This window comes from Saccoglossus kowalevskii, chromosome 1 (assembly GCF_978046115.1).
Source record: "Saccoglossus kowalevskii chromosome 1, keSacKowa6.1, whole genome shotgun sequence".
NCBI classification, from domain to species: Eukaryota; Metazoa; Hemichordata; class Enteropneusta; family Harrimaniidae; genus Saccoglossus; species Saccoglossus kowalevskii.
The window spans coordinates 31,342,283-31,369,055 of record NC_140641.1 but is presented as its reverse complement, the minus strand read 5'-3'; the positions used below and the strand labels follow the sequence as shown (position 1 = coordinate 31,369,055).

Sequence of the window (26,773 nt, the reverse complement as noted above, 5' to 3'; positions counted from 1 at the left end):
AAATAAATTCCAAGCGAAAATAAAGTATTCTACAGTATAATGCTTTGTAACCATGGCAACAATGAGACAGATGTAGTTTAACATCAACTATTATTTGTAAATCCAGAATTTCTAAATATTTTTGTTTTTTATGCAAAAATATTTATTTTACCAGGCTTTTAACATGTTACTTTCCAGATTTAATAATAAGCAAACTGAATTTGGAAATTTATAAATGGAAAAACTACTTGATTGATGACAAACTAAGAATGCAAGAGCACTGCCGATAATAAGGATTATGTTACTGGCACAAGATGTGAGCCTTTAAACGACTGTCCACATACAGGAGGATAAGAATCCGTATGTTGAGTGAAGTATTTTGTATTATATTTTGGGGAGAGGACACTTAAATAACCTAACTTGTCAATGAATATCTTTTCTATCATGCCTCCATGGCTGGTTTGAAATCTCTAAGTGTGTGTCAGAGGTCACATGGTTGTTGTCACTGTAATTGACAGTAGTTACACAATCACGTTTTCGGCCTTTAAACTTACCATGTGGTTTTCCAATGATTGTTATCAACATCACAAAAGCCACAACAAGATATACCAATGCAATCCACCATCCAAATAGTAGACAGTATAAAACATTACCAATAGAGATAGTTGAAGCTGAAAATAAGTTTTATATTAAATATTATATTAGGAACAGAAATAAATATTCATGTTGCATCATGTTTCGTGCGAATCGGTTATGTGTGCACCACAGCTTTTTTGAAAGTTTTTTGTAGAATTTTCTAAAACCAACCTGAAAATTAATTTTTCATGACAAAGTCAAAGCATTTTTATAACAATTTTAAAGAAGCATCCATTTTGGAGATCAAATTGATGAGAAACATTTTCCCAACCTTTAGATAGATGAATTAACGAGCACAATTATGACATTTTAAAAATTTTACTGAAATCTATATAAATACATGTAGATATATTTCATTTGTTATATGTGGCTGAAATTTAAAGAGTATAGAAAAATGCCCGGTATCACAGTCCCTCTATCACCGGTCTGGCAACGGTCTGGCAATGGTCTGGCAATGACTATTGTTTTAGGTGTGACCAACCGCGTACGGCATTCCCCCAAGGCATAGCTACAAAATAAGCATCACATCATTTGTCAGTTTAGTTCCTGCCATTATTCGCCTTGTCTTGTTCTCCAACGTTTTTTAACCCAATCTCACCTGTTATAATCAATATAGAAGTATTTCTACCATTACGAGGAGTAATTCTTTCTGGTGAGTATGTTTAATGATTCTTCCTGAGAGTTTTTTCATCTTATTTTAGCCATAATTTTTGTTCCCTGTTTTTTTGAACATATGCAGCATCATACACTGAGTTTGACCGAGACGAACAGTATTTTACGCCCTTTTTATTTCCCTCACGTGGGGGTTCAATTCGTTCATTTAACCAATAAATCGAACAGTTTAACAACGTTAGAAGCAGGTCGGCACATTTGTTATTCGTCTCTTCTGCACTTTTCTATTAAAATAGCCATTTATTTTTACCATTGATAGAGGGACTGTGCCAGTACTTACGATTAGTTAATAACAATTCAAAAATTAGAAAAAGACCAAAAAACAGCATATATGTGTGAAACCACAACATAAATTTAATTGGAGAAAATTTTCTAGTTCTTGAAATTCTCAAAGATAAGTCATTGTCAATGACATAGTCCCTGTTACATTACACAATTACTAAGCTTATATGCATAATTATGACAGAGACATGTATGACAATTACGTGTCATGACCATGACCTTATTAGCTAATCACATTACGCAGCTAACCTACAAACCATTAACTTGTGTGTGTGTCTCCCTCTTTATTCTGATGCGTGAATTTTCACGTAATTAAGTTTACTTTGTAGCAACGAGCAACAAAAATATGGCTTGTGAAATTACAATCATTCAAATAAGATGGTTGCCAGTCAGACATTTTGGATTTGAGGGTGACAAAAATGCATGTGCGTTTGTTTGATATGATGTCTGATGTATGTGTGAATTTAGAACTTGATCAGTCTAGGCATATCGAAGATGCATTACTTTTCAAAAAATGGCCACCAGGACTGCATTTTTTAAAACAAAATGGATGCCCCTCAGCTATTTTGAACTCAGTTCAAAAAATAAAATGCATCAAGATCCCAGTGTGTTCAATATATGTATGAAGTTTAAACCAAATCCGTCCATACATGACTGACATTCGGTTGCAGAATGGTGAAAATGTGTAATTTTGATGCATTTTGGGCATTAAAATGACTGCCAATTGGTTATCTTGAGTTGGATCATGGAACAAAATCATATGCATATTGTCTGATTTTAATGTCTGATGTATGTGTGATGTTAGAACCTGATCATGCAGCCAAATCATGTGAGAGAAGTGTCTGGATAAGTATGGACGCATCAACAGTCATTCAATATGAGGTTATGAAGAGAGAAGTATGCACAAAGGCAATAAGACAATCATACCAACCAACACTTAGCAGAGGTCAAGTGACAGTACTGCCTGATTATTTAAATTAAAGGCAGGCAGAAAATGAAATCAACTAAATAACAATGTTTTGAATACTAACCTACAAAAGGTTTGACAGCTTTAGGTTCTGCATAAAGCTCCTTCACAACATCAGATCTTTCTGACAACGGTCTTGGTGTAAGATGACTTTTCCATTTTTTAAAACCAAACTTTAAAACACAGAAAGAAAGAAATATTGAATGAAATACATTTCAAACCGCATTTACAAATTCTTTGGGCGGAGCAGAGCTACTTCACAGAATGTTCTACATTGCTAAGATGCATATTTCTATGGGCACTGTTCAAGTTGCTGTGGAACGCCGGTCGAAAAGCCCGTAAAGGTGCAACTGAAGTAATCCTGAGCAACCGAATTTATATACCGGTATGTTGCACTTGTAGGAGTCATATCAATTATCCCAAAGTACAATTTCAGGCTGTGAATATGCCCGGACGTACACCCCAATAATTAACAAGCCATGCATGGCACAGTCCCCGTTAGTTATCAGATTTAAGACATATAGTTTTGTTTATAGTAATATAGCTGGAATATAACCATGTCAGGAATATGATTTTTTAACATTAAAATGATTTACATTTGTATCTGATCGTCAAAAAAGTACTTGACTGTCCATATTGAGAGATATTGCTCTGGAACAGCATTCAAAATCAGCCATTTTGAATACATGTATATATATAACATGATGTATAACGAATATATAAAATTTGAATATAATCAGTCAAAGCATTTAAGAGATATGGCTCTAGAAGCCCAATCATTTAAACAAAATGGCCGCCAGTCAACCATTTTGAATCCAATCTGAAAAATAAAATGACGTGCGGCAGGAACCTGTAATGTCTAATGTATGTACCAAGTTTGAACGAAATCCATCCATAAATGCTTGATATTTGATGATTTTTTAGCACAAAAATGACCACTATTCGGTCATTTTGAATAGGATCGTCAAACCAATATATCTGTTTATCTATAACATGATGTATAATGAATATTTAAAATTTGAATATAATCAGTCAAAACAAGTCGGAGATATGGGTCTAGAAGCCCATTCATTAAAACAAAATGGCCACCAGACAGCCATTTTGAATCCGATCTGAAAAATAAATGATGTGCATCAGGAACCTGTAATGTCTAATATATGTACCAAGTTTGAACGAAATCCATCTGTAAATGCTTGATATTTGATGATTTTTTAGTACAAAAATGGCCACCATTTGGCCATTTTGAATAGGATTGTCAAACCAATATATCTGTCTATCTATGACATGATGTATAATGAATATTTAAAATTTGAACATAATCAGTGAAAGCAAGTCAGAGATATGGCACGAGAACCACATTTATTAAACAAAATGGCCGCCAGTCGGCCATTTTTAATCTTATCTTAAAAACAAAATTATTCACATCAAGGTCCCATAATGTCTAATATATATACCATATTTGAACAAAGACCATCTGTAAACAGCCGAGAAATGCTTGATTTTTAGATTTTTTAGCACAAAAATGGCCGCCATTCGACCATCTTTAATCAGATCATAAAACAAAATAATGTGGATCAAGGTCCTATAATGTCTAATGTATATACCAAGTTTGAACAAAATCCATCTGTAAACAGCCGAGAAATGCTTTATTTTGATGATTTTTAGCACAAAAATGGCCGCCATTCGGCCATCTTGAATCAGATCAAGAAACAAATTGACATGCATATGTATAATATCATGTATGATGTATGTGTGAATGTTGATTGTGATTGGTCCAGGCATTTCTAAGATACAGGTCCGGAAGCACGCACAGACGCACGCACGCACGCACGGCACACGGAGGTCAATAATGGCTCTAAGGTGGGCTAAAGTCAGCTTTCCTTGCTTTCAAAACTGCCACATGCCTAAAATGTGTAATCTGCCTAAATATGTCTCATAATGATAACATATAAGTAAATACTACTAAGAATAAGTAGAAATTACAGGTTTAATTCTGCCAACTTAAGCATAATAATGAAGTGAGACCTTTGCTGAAGAAGACATGTGTGTGCATGAAGGAAAAATACATTTAAAAGTATAAAACCAGGATTCCTAGAATACATACCGGTAATCAACATTTTTGGTACACAATTAAAACAGAAATAAATATCAACCCCTTATCATGCACATACTGCCAGTGAGCACAGTGATTTGATTCACACATCACTGTATATGGAGATTGGCTGAATCGCTGATTAATGCCTACAGTTTAAAATAGTCATTTTGACTGACCGGAGTCTATGGTGGGTAATGGAACGCAGTGAATCTGGAGATATATCGCTTACCATATAGTTTTGAGATATTCTCTGTGCTTCAATTTCATTTTCTGGCGGTTTACCCAGAATAACAAATCCATCCACCATACTATCACGTGTCAATGGAGTCCCAGCCGAGTAGGTTCTCTGTCTTGGTAAGGAAAGCACAGTCACTGCTGTGCCGTTGTTAACTGATCCGTCATCGTCTTGCAGGTTTGCAGGTTCGACATCTACAGAATAAATCCGTGCACATTTTTAAAATTCATTTCATTTTTTAAATCAATTCTAGTCTCAGAAAAAACATTCAATCAAGCCATGCATGGCACAGTTCCCCTTAGTTATTGAATTTAAGATGCATAGTTTTGTTTATAGTAATATAGCTGGAATATAAACATGTCAGGAATATGATTATGATGATTGTTTAACATTTAAATGATTGACATTTGTATCTGATCGTCAAACGAGTATTGAGAGATATTGCTCTGGAACATAACGTGCATCAGGAATAAAATAACGTGCATCAGGAACCCATAATGTCTAATGTATGGTCTAATGTATGTACCAAGTTCGTACAAAATCCATCCATAAATGGGCCATTCCAGTTTATATCTGCACCCCCCCCCCCCCTGTTGATGTGGTCGGAATTCCAGCACTGTATGATGGGGAAAATACCCCGGAATTCCAACTGTATATGGAGAAACAGAATCTGGGAATCCAGATGAGTATGGAAAAAAATTCCTGGAAATCCAGGCAGTTATGGCTACTAAATAGAATATGGCCCAGTTTATCTCGCCACATACCGGTTAATAAGGTTGGATTTCCAACAGTATGACTAAAAAAACTTGGAATTCTGACTGTATATGGTAAAAAAATTGGGCCAGTATGAAATAGTTATTACTGAAATTAGATAAGGATGGTGGCACGAATGAGCTCATCAACACTGTGAATCAGGACTAAGGATTTGGAAATAAAACTTTGTATGACTTATACAACCATGGAAATTATACCCTGTATGAAGTAAACACACAAGCTCATCAACAGGGGGGGTGCAGATATAAACTGGAATGGCCCAATGCCAGAAATGTTTGATATTTGATGATTTTTTAAGACAAAAATGGCCACCATTCGGCCATTTTTAATAGTATCGTCAAACCAATATATCTGTATATCTATGACATAATGTATAATGAATATTTCAAATTTGAACAGAATCAGTCACAGCAAGTCAGAGATATGGCACTAGAACTACATTCATTAAAACAAAATGGCCGCCAGTTGGCCATTTTGAATCTTATCTGAAAAACAAAATGATGTGTATCAAAGTCCTATAATGTCCAACGTATATACCAAGTTTTAACAAAATCCAACTGTAAACTGCCGAGAAATGCTTGATTTTGATGATTTTTAGAACAAAAATGGCCTCCATTCGGCCATCATGAATCAGATCATGAAACAAATTAATGTGCATATGTATAATATCATGATGTATGTGTGAAGTTTGATTGTGATTGGTCCAGGCATTTTATGAGATACAGGTCCGGACACACGCACAGACGCACGGATGCACAGAGATCAAAAACAAGGACTAAATATATGTTATATTTTGCTAGCAATACAATAATAGTTATAAACATTCTAAAATCACTATCCATATATATATATATATATATAGACAGAAACAATATTTATTCTCTATGTGTTTTTGCATATATTATATATTGCTAAACCAAAGCTTAAAAAAATAACTAAATTTGAACATTAGGGACTGGTCATTTTATTTGGTCAGGGGTGCTGGGGAATCAAATATATAATAGTAATTTTTTACTACCTTCTTTAGTATTATACATTATGATGAGTTGAGTTATTCAAAGAAGAAAACTAGTGCAAAGATTTGTTTAAACTTTACATTTTGTGAAAAGAAAAGTTTGAATTTTGATAGTGAAAGAAAGTTTATGAACTTGAATATTTGTGTGCAGCCAATAAAATATATACAATAATTAGTAAATATTGAGCCTATTTAAACTATGTAATTTTTTTCCGCACATAACCCTCTTTATTCAATTTCAAAATACCCCCTCCTCCGGACGAAAATGAGCAGTGCCTCAGCGAGTTTTTATATTGATGGCTGCATAAAACGGTATAAGGACGATCCGGCCCTGGTTTGTTGCGACCCTGGTGAAAAAAAAAGACGTTCCGGCCCTGGTTTGGACGTTCCGGCCCCAAAACAGTTTGGTCGATCCGGCCCTGGTATAAATTATATTCGATACGTGTTCATATCTAATGTTAATATATTAAATGCATAACGAATGCTTGACTATCTTGTTTAACAATTATTTTTCGTCTTTTGCAGGGCATTTTCACGATTTCACACCATATTTTACACAATGCAACAGATGTTTTTTTCATTTACTCGCCGCCACCTTTGTACTAAGCACCATATGGCCCGAGTGATTGACACTGTGCACATGGACATGTGTGGCCCGCAGACAGACAACTTGAATACATATCTAATACAATCCGTTTTAGTCAGGGTTCGAATACACATTTGTGGTTTGTCACGTAATGAATTAAGAACGTTAATCAACAGAGGAAAAGAATGTAGAAGGCAGACAAAATAGTTTTATTGGTGTTTCAGTAAATAAACAAATAAACATTTTAGTTCCGCACAGGGTCCGCGTTTGTGTGGTTCGTTTGCATGTGTTTCCATGGGGAATTGCGTGAATAAATTAAGAGCAGAAGTCGGAATGTAACAATGTAGCAAGATGCCTCACTTTGTCGCCATGTTAAATGTTCGACTTTTTGTACTAAAAGTAATCGTGATTATACGCTAAATTACAAACAATGACCTGTCGGTTGGCGGCAGATCATTGTTGAAAGAAAAAAATTCACCGCTAAAAGGTGTTAACAACTTGACTAGAAGTAAGTGCGTGACTGATGATACCGCGCACGTACGTAAGTGGTCAAAATTATGAACAATGAAATGTCGTTCACACACTCAGTGTATAAGACTAGGGAGCAAAGCACAGTTCAGTCATTCTGATTCAGTCTAGCTATCAGTTAACTGCTCAGAATTCTATATTGCTCGCTCTCTGAAAATTTTATATTGCCACGTTACGTTAAAATCGCTATATCAGTCCCACTGATAATCTGTATCGCATCGTCTCATATTAGTCCCACTGATATTTTATAACAGCCTCTTTACGTCAAAATCGCTATATCAGTCCCACTGATAATAAATAAATCGTCCCATGTTACGGTACGTCGCATTATATCAGTCCCAATGATAATAGTTAAATCGTCCCATGTCACGGTCGCATTATATCACTCCCACTGATTATAAAAAAAACTCAAACTAGGCAACAATGAATCAGGTGGCGCCTGATGATACCACACTACACCGCATGTACTGGTAATGTGGGACCTAGTGCCGGAATGATTTTCTATATGATGTCTAGCAAATGTTTCAAATGAACCCTGACTAAAACAGATTGTATTAGATGTGTAATCTAATGTCTGCCATTCACATGCATAAGCGGCGAATAAATGAACATACATCTGTCAAACACGGTGTGAAATCGTGAAAATGCCCTGCAAAAGACGAAAAATAGTTGTTAAACAAGATTGTCAAGCATTCGTTGTGCATTTAATATATTAACATTAGATATGAACATGTATCGAATATAATTTACACCAGGGCCGGATCAACCAAACTGTTTTGGGGCCGGAACGTCCAAACCAGGGCCGCAACAAACCAGGGCCGGATCGTCTAGAAATCCATAAAACAACCACTAATTATTGCGATTTCTTGAATGTAAATAAAAATCACGACATAGACTTGGTTTTCTTACATTCATTGTTTACATTTTCAATTCTGACGTAAGCTGAGTAAACTCGAAAGTCGGTGACCCTGATGTTCGCGGTAACTCGGCTTTCACCATTTATACACTCCAATAACATTCTATTTTATTGAAATAAAGAAGAGACTGTATGCAAGTCGATTCCTTGACTGACAACAACGATGATGATGACACTCTGAACAACTATATATCCTCCCTTCATATTATTATAGTCAAAGCAAACAATAACAACATTAATCAGATTTCCTAGAATCATGTGACACTAGTATTTTGTACTGTTATTGCATCATTGTTGTACTATATTCCCGAAACACATCCGTATACAGCCACGCAGCCAGGATCCATTAGTCACAAGACCATGCATATAGCATGTGACAGCACGTTAACCAAGAGTGAATACGCCACATTCATTTTCATAATTAACCGTTCAAACTACACATTACTATCGGCCATGGTCGTAGTTTGTGGGGGGGGGGACAGTAGTAACAGTGACGTACCTTGAGGAACGCTGGTGGACTCGGCAAACGTTTCTTCCTCAGCGTCTTCCGCAAAAAGTTGCAGCGCTGGATTGGACGTCGTCGTCATGTTGTGTTGGATATATAACACAGGATATAGTCTTTTTGGTGTTCACGCAGGTCGAGGTCTGGTTCTCATATCACAGAATTGTTCATTTCCGCTAAGTGTCGCTTCAATCGTGACAAATCTCCGAGGAATAAACAAACAATGCACCCAGTTGTTGTACCAAACCCATTCTTCAATTTCATCAAGTTTCAAAGTCAGGTGACTTCAGGGTTCCTGTTCCATTCCGCCGCCTGATGGCGCACTACGAGGCGAATGTAAGTGGGCTTTTCAACAATGCAATTAAATCAATCCCAGTCCATTTTCACAATGTGAAATGTGTCATTCACAAGCATCATCTATCAAGGAAGAGTAAAGTGAAACGTTTGTGTTGCGTTTAGCATGACAAAAAGTTGTTTATTCCCCGGGAAGGGAGAGGGTACATTTGCGAAGGAATACTAAAACAGCCATTTAAAAACTGGACCCAAAGTGGTCGATGTTTTGACTCACAAAATGGTGTTTTTCGCCAACAAATGACCAAACCAAATGACCAGTTCATCTATTTTTTCCTTTTGCACATCGTCATGCTAATGCCAAGTGAAGAGACAAACTTCATCATATTGTTTGCAAACCAGAAAGTGTTTGTCTCTCCTGACAAGGTCGCGTGAGTTGCGCCCACCGCGGTAATCCAAACCCAACACAGTACTTGGGTCTGATGCCGTTCGGCCGGCGAGGGCACCACTCACTCATGGTCAGACTAGTTTTTGTACATTGAATAAAACATTTAGGGGATTAAGATTTTAATTTACTCAAACTGTGATGGACGGCTACTTTGAATATGGATTGACTATTTGAAATCTTGGGATGAGCATGAACATGTCAAGCTATCATATAATTTATTTCTTCCCTTTACTTTTTTTTTATACACATAATATACTTTTGATAACAACTATACATTTGATGTGCGAGCCAAAGATGTTGTTAATGTCACTAAATAATCTTTGTCAGTTTCTTTCAAGAAGCTCCACACATCCGTCCAATTTTACTATTTTCTTCTTGAAAGTTGCGTTATCAGCAACTTGTCTTTCCAACCATTTCAAATAAGATGATGTCATGCAACATTATGCAAATGAGATAGTAAGTAAATCAGACAATGACTGATTTATAAATTATTTGAGTGCCACATTGTGTAATTTAACTTAAATTAAATTTACTTTTAATTATGTTCCCCTCCCAGGGTTTCAAATGGTCCATCCCATGCACTTATATAGTAGCAGCCATTTTAAATCAAGCGTCATTGATTGAAAACAACAAACGCTCAAACTGTGGAATTGTTGGCGCACATATTTATGTTTCATTCAAGATGTGTTAGGAGTCCTAGTTTGTTCTAAAACATCGTAACTAGGACATTACCCGGAGCATCCGCAATTATGTAACTGGATCACGATTGTGAAGTCAGCGGCGTACGGTTCGATCCTCGTCAAAATTAAAAAAAACAATACGTGGGGGTTCACCGTCCCGTGGGGGGGGGGGGGCACCGTCCTGTCGCTTGAGAGTTGACATCCTACTACATCGATCAGTACTTTTTAAATTTTTGATTTGTCCTCGATTTGTAATTCCTAAGTTTTGAGAGAAGTGGTGAAGGAAAATTGTGAAATAAAAAATAATAAACGGTACTGAGTTATATTTGTTTGCATTTCCAGCCACCACGTGACTGTGCACTGCAGCTCTGACCTTCCATGCTCTGAGTAGGCAGCGTCATCATTCGGGCATTTGTTATTGCTAAGATGATACGATCGTGGTCACGCAGAGCCTTTGTACGAATCAACGCTGTAACTTCATTGGCAAAGTCATACCAGACAGGCCCCGATCCAATCAAACGCCAGAAGCCTGGTAAATTGGAAGATGCAGACGGTCGCGGTCCGGATCGGCCACCGGGCTCTGATCTCCCGGACTACAACACGGACGTCAACATTCACGCACACCGACTGAAAAGACCGGAGAAGCCCAGCCCTGCAGTGTCTAGAGAATGGTTTCGTGATTTAGATACACGTACAAAGGTAGATAGATTGTTTTAATTATTGAAAATCGGTTAGCCTACTCTAAAAGAGGGTCTATGACCCACTCGGCTTACCGGTATGCCACCGCAGCGATCAACAAGTCCAGGGTGAGGGTCGGCAAGGGGTATTTTCGTAAGCTGTAATCATTTGTTTTTTATTTTCGTAGTAATTTAATTTAAATAAATTAAAAACGTAAATTTGTAGACATGGACAACGTATAAAATGTAATCAGCTATTTTATTCATTCGTAATTTGTACGGAGACCTTATTTTTTGTAAGCGTTTAAAGCATTTTAAACATTAAATGTTGTAATTCGAACGCAATTTCCAATTTTGATTCTTAAACACAAATTATCAAGTATATTATAAAATTGTGAAATATAAATAGGAATTTGCTTTATCTGTAAAGTGTAAACAACTATTTTTACTGTAATTGGAACTTTCCTTTTGTTTCCTGTACAAACGTAAAATGCATTTTTGATTTCCTGTAACCTGCAGTACCAGCTATCCCTCGTGCCTCCTTTCTAGGGTGAACCAATTGAAAACTGGGGAGGGGTGGAGGAAATGAATAAAATGCAATTTCTTCCTCACCAATGTGGCAACAAATCATTTTTTTTCTCAGTACTTTTTTTTTTCTTGTGCATAGTTTTATGAAAAGTGTTTTGATTCACTCATCAATTATATATGACATCACTGTATGGGTAGAAAGTTGATATAATATTTCTTTTTTTTTCAAGATTTGAACACAAATAGTCAATTCATTTCGATACCAATTCATATTATATCATCAGATTCACTTAAAAGTTTGCAAAAAAGTTCTATACTCATACAAAAGATTTTTATGTTATTTTGTGATTCAATAAAATGTTGTCTTCGTATAGGTACCATACATACTGAGTTATAGGTGCACACACACATTTAACACATTTTTTTCTTCTGATATTACTTGAATAGTTGAATTCAAACAATGATTCTAAATACTAGATTTTGGTTTAATATATAACCAAACATACTTTATTATTATATCCAATATTACAGTGCATTAACCCTTATTTTGCAATCCTGTTTTCCTTGACCAGATGAGGGTTAATGGCAGCAAAGACTGCATCTCTGTACTGTTTAGCTAAAAGTATACTCACACAGTGATTGACTGTGGCATTAAATACAGAACAAGGACTGTGCATTGCCAATTTATGGCTTATTCTAATTATAAGTCATTATTTGATGGGGTTTCTATGTTTATTTTGCACTAGATTTCTATCTTATACTTGGTCAAAGTTCACAGGCTTATGTTAAAACAACTGTAAGGCTTCCCATAATTTTAATTATAATTTATAAAAGCTTTAATTGTCAATATTGTTATTTTGTTTAATTATAATTAATTGATTATATATTACTTTTTATTACGCAGTTTGGCATTCAAAGGTTTAAGACAATAGGAGTTAGTGTGACTTTTACAAAGATTTATTTATGCTTTTAATTCATCAAATTGCCAAATTTGATTTACAAATAAGATTACTGACTAAAAAGCCATGTATAGCAGAAATATCACAAAAATAATATATATGAATTTCAAAATGATAATTCAAAATGTAAATGAGTAGATTCATCATATTTGAATGTTTATTAACAAACATACTGTTTAAAACAACACTGGACTGAAAATGTTATGACTATGAAGGGAGATTGCAAAATACTTTTGTTAAATAAGAAATAATGAATAGAGTTAAAACAATTAAAACAATTTAAAACTTTAAAACTGAATAGAATAAATATGATAAGGGAATTAAGGGTTAAATTCTGAAAGGCCAAAAAGTGACAATATAAAATCAAAGAAAGCTTAGAAAGAACTCCCATGTGCTGAGAGTATTGGAGACACACTAAAAATTAATTCGAAATTACTTGTACTTGAGATATTGATGGAAAAGCTGAAAACTAATTATGCAAATTAATATGAACATATTTGTAAAACTAATGAGGTCTGCCCAATGTAACAGACCATCTATGTACCAAGTTTTTTTGAAATGTGATTCAAACCAAAAAATTATGAATTATTACGCTAATTAGGGAATTAATATGAACAGATTTCAACCCAAAACTAATCAGGTTTGTACATTGTCCTACAGCATCCATGTACAAAGTTTCATTGAAATGTGATTAGTACTTGAGATATCAGTGGAAAAGCTGAAAATTAACTAATTATGCAAATTAGGTGATTAATATGCACAAATATTTATCTCAAAACAATCGATCTCTGCATAGTCCTTGAGTATCTATGTACCAAATGTCATTGAAATATAATGATTATGAAACCAGGGTAATTTTACCGTTTCTTTAAATCTATGTAGTTTTCTTTATATTTCTTGTTACTACGGGCCCGTGTGTTATTTATTAAGGTAACCCGTATTTGTGACGTCATGGAAAAGTTTTGGTCTCATGATCGACGCCTGTTGAGACGCGCTACACTGATTGGTGCGTCCCGGGATGTCACACCACTCGGCGCGCAAGAGAAGAAGGTGCAGGACAGACAAAGATGGCAGCAGCCGAAAACGGGATTGTGTTGGAACCGTGAACACGAACGTGTTCTGGAAAGCACCAAGTCAGCGTACGAAAAGCTTGGAAAGAACTGAGTTCAGTGTGTTGCAGCCCACGGACGAGTTTATGTTATTCCCGTACTGCGAAGAAACCAAAGTGACTGTCAAACTTGCGTTTCACCAAATTTGTTGACGTACAGCGTTGGACCACAGGGAGCCCAGGAACTATAATCAACTGTAATACGCAGTCTCTATGAGCGCGCGGGGGGGGGGGGGGGGGGTATCGGCTGGTATCTAGTGTAAGAAATAGACAAGGGATGAAGGCTCCAGCCAGCTCACATTTTTTAAACTCGAAAAAAACAGACGAAAAAAATAAAAAATAAAATCTAAAAAAAATATTAGGTTGAAGAATATTAGTTGCTCCTTCGAATTTCGCCAAAGCCTTACCTACATTTTACCGATATCTGCAGAATAAATCAAGAAAACTACACAAATTGACTCCATTTAGGAATTCCTAACGGTTTGCCCGAACGCATGGCACAGTTGGAGGCGTGGCCTGTTCAGCATTTGTCAACAACCAATCACAAGACTGGTTACGAACCACATCGAGGTCACGACTCGGTTAGCCTTGCAAATTTTAGCAAATTTTGAAAACTATCTTCATTCTTAATTGCCCATGGTGGATTTAGAGGGGGATGCCCTTATAACTGAACATCGAAAGCTTGAAAACAACTAATTTAACGTAGAATGTGGGTATTTTGTATTCAACCAAAAAATAGGGATGGATAACTAATTTTCAAAAGTGTTACATAATTATTGAGTTGGACACATATATTATCAACATTTCTGTGGGTTTTTGAGTGAGATATTGTTAGAAATTTTTACCATAGAAACTATTTGTTAATAGCTCAAAACCACCATAGAGGTTTGACCTGTGTCTTGTGTGCAAGTAGCTTAATTGGTTGACTGTATTTTTAACTTTTCCACCACCAGACTTTCTTTCCCAAATTTTTCTGCACTTTTTTCTTACATTCTTCAAAATTTCTGGAAATGAACCCAAATTTTGGAGCCAACAGGAAAATTTTAGTTAATTTTACGTTTTTACTTAAAAATTTTGGCTATTTTTGTTATAATCTTCTGAAAGAAAATGCAGACTATAACACGACTATTTTGTGAATTTGTGAGGAAAAGAGGGAACTGCATAATTCAAAATCGAAAAAAATGTTATCGTTTACATATATTCAACTTTATTTGCTTTTGTGAAAATTATAGGAATGTCAAAAATACAAATAACATTGAATAATACTATAATGAGCTTAGCACTGCATGTGCATTCTGATCAAAGTCACTGTCATAAGGGTGGGTCTATCTGTAACGCTGATTGGATAGTCCTTTGCTAAAAAATTTATATCATCATTTGGATGAGAAATGTGATGAATGAAAGGTCAAGCCACGCAATTTTGATTGATTACACAAATGACACATATATATAACAACATTTTATTATTAATTCAGAATTCATTAATCCCAGAAACACTGAAACACATGAGCGAGAATGAAGAATTTAAAATAACTACAGAAAACTTAAAGAAGTTTGGTCAGGTGAAATTGACAAAGGAAGAAAGGAAGAAGAGACAACGTGCATTATATAACCTTGGAGTTCCGCACTTCAGGGATTTCTTAAAACAGCAACTTGCGAAAAGAGAAATTTCTGGTGAGTATCAGAAATTCAGTGTTGTGGATTCAGTTGATGCTTATAGTTCTAAATGCAGCTTCTATTATTTTCAGTCCATTCACTAGAGACTCCATGCAGCGATTATAGCTGTCTTGTATAGAAGTATGTGTGGAACACAAATCTAAGCACTTTACCAGATTTTTTTCTAAACCGAAGAACAGGGGTGCAGCGTCCAGACTGGCGCGCTATTACCGAATTGCCGATTGAACTTTCAAGTCTTAAATATATTTCTTGAGCCATATATATTTTTCTCCATGAAAACTTCCCAGCTGACAATGTGTCTGGACACCAAATGAAAAAAAATTACTTCAAAAATATTTCAATGGCATAGAAACCTTCTGATATGGCGTTTCCAGGTCGATTCGCCCTTCCACACTTTCCACACCTACTCCCCAGCTTGGTTGCTCTGCTCCCTCACCTGTGTGTGCTCCCTCCTGTTCATTTTTTCTAGAAAAAAACCTGAACATGCATGCTCCAGTTTAAAAGACTTGTGAGTTATAGTACACTAGAGCCATCTTGTTGTGGTGTCAATTTTAGTGTACAGATAAAAATCTATAAATAAGTGCCAGAAATGGGATTAAATTTATTAACTGAAATGAAACATCAGTCTCTTGAAACAACAGCATATATTTGTAATGGCACTATAAGGTGCAAATGTATATGGTATATGTTGTATGGATATGGTGTAGATATAGCTTTCATAGCTCGCAATCACAGTACATACACAAGCAGTTTTCCTGTATCGAATGATCTAAATACGGGATCATGAAAGTTGTAAATTCAGTAAATAAGGATTGTTAATGTCTGACCTAGATTGTCATGAGACAGTATATTGCACAGCATGTACTTTTTTCTTCCTCATCGTACAAAGTTCAAAAGGGGGACTTAAGTGCTGTGTGTTTCGTCTGTCAGTGTGTCTTTCCGTCCATGCTGTGTGTTCCGTCTGTCAGTGTGTCTTTCCGTCCATGCTGTGTGTTCCGTCTGTCAGTGTGTCTTTCCGTCCATGCTGTGTGTTCCGTCTGTCAGTGTGTCTTTCCGTCCATGCTGTGTGTTCCGTCTGTCAGTGTGTCTTTCCGTCCATGCTGTGTGTTCCGTCTGTCAGTGTGTCTTTCCGTCCATGCTGTGTGTTCCGTCTGTCAATGTGTCTTTCCGTCCATGCTGTGTGTTCTGTCTGTCAGTGTGTCTTTTCGTCCATGCTGTGTGTTCTCTCTGTCAGTGTGTCTTTCCGTCCATGCTGTGTGTTCTTTGTCATTTCTCGAACATACCTGAACAAATTTTGTTCAAAGACAAATTTTTAAAAATATATTTTTTTAATTGAGCTGTGTTGGTCTTGTTTGAATATTTTATCAGCTAGTTATCAGCGAGGTCAACGTTATTCCAGAGTTGGACTCCCGCATACTTAAATTTCTGTTGGTTGAGTGTAACATTTGTCTAGAAACGTACAAACTGTGACTGGTTACGAATGGGTTAATTGTATCATTCCTAATAAATTTGAATACATTTTAAATGCGTATTAAATATTAAAAACATTATTGAAATAACGATATCACTGATGTAAACAAAAAACAAAATTCACTTGACGAGCAACCATTCTTTTAAATGCATGCCTGGACAGATTTCAATCAAACTTGACATTGACATTGACATCACTTACGGTGGGTTAGCATGCTGAATACTCCCCCAACTTTTACTAAAAACTGAACAGGGACTATGTTTTATTTTATTAAATTTGTACTTTTTTTTTTAGTTTGGAATTTTTATTATTGCATACAACTCATTGTCTATTATTTCAAATGTTGTGAGCTTACCAATTACCAATTTAACTTTACTACTTTAATAAATCAAAATTTATGAAGAATGAATGAATATATTATATATTTGAAAAAAAAAGTAAAATTAAATAAATAAAGGCTAAACTAAGGTCTTATTTTAATCAGAATGTAATGGAACTTAAAGCGAACCTCAATGCGGCCGTAATTTATAGTTGTGTATATTCTAAACTGAATTTGAAATAAAATTGCAATGGTTTAATTTTAACTAGCTTGGATAGGCATTTGAAATGCTTACAATTAAACACCATGGAGGCCATTCATGGAGGGGATAAATAACAAACGAACATATTTAACATCCGGGTACTTTTCAATGCTATGACGTTTTAGTATCTGATCACATGCGTATACACCATTGTACATAGCCATTCATGCTGCCCAGCATTGTGTACTACTAGTATAAACTCAACTTTTATATACACAATGTGCTTTTTAGAACTTTGATTAGAACATTATGCGTTTGAACCACAGTATTCTGACAGTGGAAGCCCAATTGCGTTAAAGTACCGTACTTCCCCCGATCATAAGCCCCTCCCCGATTATAAGCCCATTCCTCTATTTTTAGACATTCATCGAGTTGAGGGCATTCACAATTATAAGTCCAGCATGTTTTTTCTGGCGTCAATGATATTCTTTAAAATATATGCTTGTGAAAAATGTTTCATTTCAAAATAATCGTGATTGGTTCGGTAGTTTGGTTCATGCTTTTATGAGAAAACTCGCATTATTTTATAGTGCATGGCGAACGTACACAACGTGGTGCGCATCCTTTTTATCCTGTCATTTACTCAGGATGAACCCCGATGTTGCAATACTGAAGTAATTCATATTTCTTTGAGTAGTATAGCTTTCGAAAAGCCAAAAATGTGATCGTCAAGTCGTGTACCTGGTTATTGGACATGGTTTTATTTAATCGTTTACTTTGAGACTATCGTGAAAGAAGTGTGAACGGTGTGACCTGTTGGCGACCGTAAAAGGTGTTTAAATACTTCCTCCCATGGACCTACCAACATAGGATGAATATCAAGATTAAAGTATTAAAAAAACATTTTGTTTTAGGAGAGTTAATCGGCTTATTCTTTTCTTCACCTAATCTCTTTGATGTACTATGTGTGTTGCCGCTAAAAAGTGGGCGTAGCGTTAGTACGGAAAATTAAATATTATGTGAATATAATACAAGAGTTGCGCAGTTTCAGTGACGAGTCAATAGACATGTGCAATTCATCACATCTGTTAGTTGACCTTTCAGCCAACCAGTTTCTCCACATTTAATGTTAGAAATTATTACATTTTTCAAGAAATCATAACTTGACTGCCGACAATTTCCGATCCATGACGCTTTTAATGTTAATAGTTACGTGTATTCTCTTTTGACTGCAACATTTGTTGACCGTTTGTAGTAGTTTCAGTGTTCTCCCCAGACTCTAAGCCAAGCATCGTGGCTAATTTACATTTGTTTGTTAAATTTGTAAAATCTGTATGAAGAAATTAATAAATCAATAATGACATTTTTTTTTCTATAACGGCATTTCAAAACTAAAGTCAGCGATTTTTCATTGATCTATCTATTATTTGTGTAACGCTACGATCACCGTAACATTTTCAGCTGACGGCATTGCGTTGAACGGGTATTCACCACTGCTGTTGCGATCATCGGTTCCTGACTTTTTTGTTTAAAAATACACAAACTTAGAATGTTTGCTTAATTAAAACGATTCATTGATGATTAACTTAGAAATTACATCAAAATCGCCAACGAAATGTTGTTTTTAAACATCGTGGAAAAACATGCACTCTGCGCCGCCATCTTTGTTACCTCAATCAAAATCTCCGTTGTAACCCAGCATGCATCGGTTGTGATGTCACTACATGCGTTACGTCGCCTTAGGGTGGCGTTCCTCGGTAATGATGCACTATGAATGAGGTATTTCTAGAGGTCAGGGTTCGTTTTTTCCTCGTCCGTCTCGTCTGCAGTTGAATAATTTTTACTTCGATTTATTTACAGGTTTTTTTTCCGATGCGACTTAATTTCACTTGTTTTTTTAATTCTTGGTAATTAGTGTCACTGGCGATGAAGTAGTAAAAACGCAATTAATCGCAGTGCAGCAACTCGGGATAAACCATCCCGACGCAATGGGCAAATTATTACTACCCTAGTATTTTGGGTTTGCCAGCTCCGCACCCTTGATAGACTTGGTAATTTCTTGTAGACTTCCGTTTTTATCACTGTTTTTGTAAAGCTAACTATGTACAAAGGCGGAATTACCTTTCGATCAATACATGTTATTGTTTTAAAGATGTGCTAGACGAGGCTGACACTTGTAAACAATACAACGTGAATAAGCATCGCGGGCAGGATTTCAAGGATCGCGGGCGAAACAAAAGCGACGCGGCTGTTTGTCTAAGCGACGCGGGCCCGCAGTGCTTGAAAGGCCTGGGGAGAACACTGAGTTTGCTGTTGGGTTTTTTTTGCTCTGAATATTGCTTTGATTTGATCAGAATTGTTTGTTTACATGTGTGTTAACTATCTTGTGTCATTTTTCAGGGTTGACAAACAACTAGTTTTTTACTTTTTACGCATAAAATGATCACTCGGTTATTCTGGTGCAAATTTGATCGTGTTATACACATGTTTTTGACATGATTTGTTTGTTGTAATGTATAGATCACGTCATGGTGTCACGATAATCGTGGTTATACGGTCAGAAGTTACGCGATGTCATTCAAACATGTTCGGAAGGTGTGAATTGCACAGGATTAGTCTGTAAGAGTCGAGTGCCTGCAGTAAAAAGATAATGAACATTAATTAATCTCAAGTAGAGAGTAAATAGCCGCAACGCACATAGATCAAAAGACAGTGGGTAGATGTTCATCCTGTGTTGGTAGGTCCATGTTCCTCCACACTCAGTTTACCCACCGTGGTGAACGAAAGATGTAATTTGTATAATTTTTGTGGGTGGCATGATGGTTACAATGTTAAACTCAAAAACAAAAACATCTTTTCTGAGGTGGTCCTCGAGTATAAGCTCATCCCTTACTTTTCCTGATTTTACGTGTTAATGCCCCTGGGCTTATGATCTAGGTACCCTTACCAAAATTCATTAGACAAAATGTATACTTTTTGTGTGCAAAAAGTATACAAATTCTGAATAAATTTGTACATTTTATGTATGATTTTTGTATACAAGAAGTACCCTATATTTGGAACAGATTTGTATACAAAAAGTATGCAAATACTATGCAAATAGTGTACAAAAAATGTACTTTTGTATACAAGAAGTATCCCATATTTGGAACACTTTTGTATACAAAAATTGTACAAAGCTCAATTCATATAAAGGGCATTTATTTAACAAAATGAAATTCAACTTCATTGTGCGTTTCTTTTGCCCAAGTGTAAGGTCTTATTACACAACAGCATGTATTTGTATTTACCCATACTTGCATTTAGAATTCAATTTATCAATTGTTTATGCTTACCTGACTGACTATACAAGTACATTCATTTACAACCTATGTTGGATCTGTTTGACATATATGTGAGCCAAGGATGTACAACAAACTGATTGTGGTGAGAATAATACTGATTTATTTCATTGTATTTTCCTCAACTGAAAATGCCAAAACTAGATATATAATGGAAAATTAAATTTTAATTTAGTTAAATTGATCAAAAAAAAGTTCATAAAAATTGGCAATAAGTCGTGTTAGGATCCAAAACAGAATAATTTTTAATATATGCAAATTAGGCAAACAACTTTCGTGGGAAATGTGTTATGCACACTTCTTATAATGACTTAATTCTTTCAGTAAACTGTAGTAAAAATATAATTTTACTGATATCCAAAAATATAGTTCAGTATTCCTGTAATTAATCTGTTAAAAATGTTTTTATACTCTTTTATGAATTTAATTGAATATTAAATTTCATATTTTTGTACAGTTTATGTATACATATATTGTATTATTGGGCGTAGTTAAGTTTATTCAGATTCTAAGTCCAATTTTTGTACATTCTATGTATACATAAATAATACTAATATTTGTCAAGATGCCAAGTCAATAATTTGTACAATTAATGTATACATAAATTATACTTCATTCTGACATGATTCTAACATAAATTTTTTTGGTTACTCTTTATTTCTTAGTCATGATATTGTACATTTTTTGCATATGTAAATTATACAATATTTAGGCATTGAATCCTATGCAAAAAATCTGTACATTTTTAGTATACAACAAATATACATTAATGAATTTGTATAAAGTGTGTATACAAATAATGTACTGCTGTTTTCTTGTATGTATGAATTTTGTATACAAATAATGTACACAATTTCAAAAAAGTATACTTTTTGTACAGAATATGTATACAATTAATATACTATTGGGGCGGACAATTTGGTAAGGGTAGAATGTGAACTTAGCGAAGATTTAGATCAGTCCAGTGTGAGTGACGTGAGTCTTTCCAATGTCGACGAAGACCCTTGTTCGGGTGATAGTTTTATTTCAAATTACGAGGAAGTCTGTGAACAATCTGCTTGGTGTTCCCGTGACAATTGTTCCATTGATTTGCCCATGCAGCCCAGTGAATACATGGATGAAAATTTTTCCACCACCACCTACGAACTCAAGATTGCATACTCCAGCATCCAGACTTTGAAATAATTTGCACGCATCAAGCAGTACTGATTTATTAGAAACCAGGTGGACAGAAAAAGAAAACAAAATGCCTGTCTTGATCATTTGGACATCCATAATGTTTGCATATTGATTAGCTTGTAAAAAACATTAACATAAAAGTCGAAACTCCCTAGACTGGAAGTTAATTCACCAATCCAGTCAACTATGAATCCCCAAGTTGTTTATACATAATTGTTGCCTTTCTTGTTTGTACCTCAGGTGGGCGTTTACTTTATGGCAAGATGGCGTGGACGGAAGTCTTTCACAGTTTTATGGTTTCTCATATTTAAATCATCATAACTCTTATAATAATCACTTTTTAAAATTTTTTTTTTTTAAATTTATAATCAATATACATACAGTACTCATTCCGCCCAACCTCCCGCTTTTATCGCTTTTTTTCCGACCGCTTATCGCTTAATTTCCGACCGCTCGCTGCTTTCCGACCGGAAACCGACCGCTTTTTTTCCGCTCGCTCGCGTTCGCTTTTGTTCGCTCGCTCGCTCGCTTTTGTTCGCTCGCTCGCTCGCTTCTGCTATGACTGGCTTCAGAAACACCGTCCGCTTGCCAACCGACCGCTGGAGTAACAATGATCGTACATTGTATGTATAAACTTAAGTTTTTATTCGTAATAAATTTAGGTTTTAATGACGATTCAAAATACAACGCCTATTGCTTCTCTGTTTTGGAAAAAAGACGCCTTCAAATCACTTGACACATTGTAACGTTTGCTACGCAAGTCGAACTGTGACCTGTATTTACATATTTACGTCCTTGTGTGTGTAGTTCAAGCAGCTATATGACTGGTCAATCGCGATATTATTGAGTACTAGTATTTGTGTGTTGTGTGTGTGTTTCTGTGTGATTTTGACTAAATTTATTCCGAACGGCGCTCAAAATAATTTGACACTTTGTTATTTGCGAACGCAACTCACACTATGACTCTTACTCAATTTGCACAAGTAATACGAATGCTGTAGTTCAGAAAATCTATTGGTTAACTTTTGATCGTGTCTGGGTGCGCAAAACAAAACTGCACATATAATTATCGCATAGCTGAATTTCTACAAATCAATTGGACTTAAACTACTAGTATAATGACTGTGACGATTAATCGCTTGTCTGATTACATGTGACGACGAATTATTGGATTGGCAGCAGCCGGACGAAAAATGAAAGAGATCTCGGAACAGTTAATTTGTTGAGGAAAATAAAACAATCGCAGCTAGTGATACATTTTGAAAACAAAAATACAAAATAAACGCAATCAGAGGCGCCGACCATGCGCGTTGGAAATAAATAAAACATCTGTTTTAGTATGTTGTGACAGTCTCACCAAACTTTTTTACTCGCGCAATATAATTATGTTATTTCCCAAAGCACTTATATTTAATACATTGACGAAAAACACCGCAAGAAAAATGTAAATCAGGCTTATAATTACTAGTAACTCTACTCGAACGCAATGTTGATCACTGTAAAAGTGGATAAATTCGAACCGTCATCAAATTCAAAATTCAAGCGATCTCGTTGAATGTCAAAAATAAACTCGATGTTTAGAAAGACTAAAACAACAACATATTAGAGTGCAAAAAAGCTAGCAGCAAAAAACGAGAAGTGCATGTGGGAAAGCGATGAGTGAATTCGAGAAAAATTATGCTGATGTGAGAACAAGCCATATACCCGCGGAGTACTCGCTAAAACATCGAGAAAATGTGCCATTTCAAAGAGCACCCTTACAAATAATGTCTGCGATTGTGTGAACATGATAACGTGCAAACAAGGAACAGAGCTCGTGGTCCACCAAGGAAACTTAGCGATGACACAGTTTTAGATGTATACGGCTGTTGAAAACAGAGACTCCTTCGATCTCATATAAGCAGGTTCACGTGGATGTATCATTTTCAACTTTTACCAACAACGCTATGATAATAAAGACATTGTGACATTATTTTGTTTTTATGTAGAAAAATACAGTAATTTTACCAAGTAAGTTTGTTTCAAGACAAATAAAAGGCACAAATATAGATAATATAGCAAATTATTTTTTTCTGTAATATTCGTGTGTAATCAGTAATTATGAAAAAAAATTATGGGTACATATGGAATACATTTCGTTATGAATTATTCTTAATATCAATTTCTAAATTATCTTGTCAAAATCAGTTTTTTTTCAGGGTTTTTCCCCCAAAACGAAAGAATTTCATAATGTCGGGAACGAGAATTTTTGTTGTTGTTATTATTATTATTTATTGGGAACGGAAAGTCTTTATCGTAGTGCTTCGCCTCGGTTGACAATGAGCTCTTCGGGTCGCTAAAACTGTATGTGCACCTCTGTTGGGGTGAACATTTGTATTATTATACTGAATAAATCTTAGAACAGAAATGCTGGCACTCAATCATGGAAATCTTCCAGGTCATCGTTAGAAAGATTTTCGGAGGCAAATTTAATCTTGAAGGATTGCAGGAAATTGACCCTTAACGATTCATATTTATGAATTAATCGGGATTCAGGTACCATAGTGTTTGTAACAGAAAAAAAAAAGGTTTTCGCGGGGGATTTTTCATGCAAACATTGTGAATGGTTCCCCGACACAGATTCCTTTTTAACTTTCAATTTTTCTAAGACGCGGCAAACCCTGCTCATGACCGGAGACGTCGTCGAGATGCAGGTGCGATTCCTCTTAGCAACGCGTTCTATTTATTTCCAAAGCGTGTGGTCGGCGCCTTTGATTGCGTTGATTTTGTTTTTTTTTATTCACGTAATCTATCACTGGCAGCGTTTGTTTTGTCGCGTCTCACAACTTAATGCCCAAGCTGACTTTGTTTTGGCTGTAAGTGAACTACGTACAGCTCATGAAAGTATTTCGCCCAGAGTTCGCAAAAAACGGAATACCCTGCAAACTTTGAATCCTTTATTTTATAACGAGACATTGGGCGCAAAAATAAAAACCATACTTGTAATTCAACAAGTTTATGTAACGTGTTAGTCCGCTTGCCAGCCGCCTAGTTAAAAAACGCGATCTCCATTGATGTCTGCTTCGACAACTTCGGACAAGTAAGATGGGCGCTGGCCGACATTACATTTGCAAGTATTATATTTGTTTGACAAATTTTACACTGCTGTCATTCTATAACAATCGATTGGTCGTTTTTTTTTCACAGTCTTACTATTCCTGCAGATATTCTTCAATTGTTATAGGTGCCATAGATTTACATATCTACAACTTGACCCGTGTTAAACCCAAACCATGCGTGCATGACAACCGTCACCCTATACACGGTTACTCAATGAATACCATACTCTACAGTAGACATTTTTATCTCTCCACCAAAAATTGAATGGTTTTATTTCATATTAGTTGTGTCTGTGTCAGTGTCGTATTTGATTTCACATGTTTGGTTCGATCTTGTTTATGGTGGACATTATTGCTACGCGTATGTATTATTACCAATTTTATATGGCCGTGTGATCCACCGTATTTTTTCAACGGTCGTTCTATAAATTTTTGATTGTATTTATTCTTATTTTAACATCATAAAAACAAAAATGACACACTTGTACATGAAACAGTAGGTAATGAACTGTAAATGCGGGCGGTTGCTCTGTCAGGCGAGCGAGCGAGCGAGCGAGCGAGCGAGCGAGCGATCGATTGCGCGAGCGGAAACTTCCGGATTTGCGCGGTCGAAAAAAAAGCGGAAATTGCGCGGTCGAATTGAACAAAGCGAGCGAAAAAAAAGCGATCGAAATCCGGAAGCGGGCGGGAGGCTGGGCGAAATGAGTACTGTAACTTAAGAAAAACAAACACCAAATTAGGCTCTATTTATTCCCTCTTTAATTACCCAACATCATCATTTTTGACTCCCATGTGCGAAGCACAAAATGGGAGTCTTTGCAGTTAGTGTGTCTGTATGTGTGTGTGTGTATGTGTGTATGTGTGTCCGACTGTTCCACTGCTATCTCAAGAACCATACATCGGTTTTTGATGAAACTTGGTGCATAGATGCTCTGGGCCAATGCGCAGATTTGATTAGGTATTGTTAAAAATCCATGCTCGTTAATTACCTAATTTGCATGATAATTAGCTAATTTTTAGCTGCTCTATGACTGTTCCACTGATATCTAAAGAACCACTCATTGGATTTTGATGAAACTTGGTACATAGATGCTCTGAACATATGCGCAGATTTGATTAGTTTTTGGTAAAAATCCGTGCATATTAATTACCTAATTTGCATGATAATTAGCTATTTGTTAGTGGTTCCATGACTGTTCCACTGATATCTAAACAACCACTCATTGGAATTTGATGAAACTTGGTACATAGATGCTCTGAACTAATGCTAGGTTTTGATTAGTTTTTGGTAATAATCCGTGGATACTAATTACCTAATTTGCATAATGATTAGTCAATTTTCAGTTTTTCCACTGATATCTCAAGTACTAATCATCACATTTCAATGAAACTTGGTACATAGATGTCATATGACACTGCACAGACCTGATAGTTTTTATGGTAATATCAGTACATATAATTACCTAATTTGCATAATTAATTAATTTTCAGCTTTTGATATAAGTAGTGAGCATTACATTTCAATGAAACTTGGTACTTACATACTCAAGGACTATGCAGAGATTGATTGTTTCGGATAAATATTTGTGTATATTAATCACCTAATTT

General features: G+C 35.6%; 2 protein-coding genes across 2 annotated transcripts in view; one reads left to right on the top strand and one right to left on the bottom strand.

Moving 5' to 3' along the window:
* The window catches only part of LOC102801220 (uncharacterized), a 29,174-nt gene extending 19,702 nt beyond the window's left edge, over positions 1 to 9,472 (bottom strand). The window contains exons 1-4 of the mRNA XM_085500810.1: positions 9,185 to 9,472; positions 4,861 to 5,060; positions 2,601 to 2,709; positions 534 to 650 (exon numbers count right to left, since the gene is read on the bottom strand). Of these exons, the coding sequence (XP_085356936.1) occupies positions 534 to 650; positions 2,601 to 2,709; positions 4,861 to 5,060; positions 9,185 to 9,272 (514 nt within the window). The 5' untranslated portion in view covers positions 9,273 to 9,472. The remainder of the gene's footprint in view (positions 1 to 533; positions 651 to 2,600; positions 2,710 to 4,860; positions 5,061 to 9,184) is intronic.
* A 1,482-nt stretch (positions 9,473 to 10,954) lies between these two features.
* LOC100373547 (uncharacterized) overlaps positions 10,955 to 26,773 on the top strand; it is a 30,478-nt gene continuing 14,659 nt past the window's right edge. Inside the window, exons 1-2 of the mRNA XM_078012408.2 lie at positions 10,955 to 11,305; positions 15,354 to 15,552. Of these exons, the coding sequence (XP_077868534.1) occupies positions 11,033 to 11,305; positions 15,354 to 15,552 (472 nt within the window). The 5' untranslated portion in view covers positions 10,955 to 11,032. The remainder of the gene's footprint in view (positions 11,306 to 15,353; positions 15,553 to 26,773) is intronic.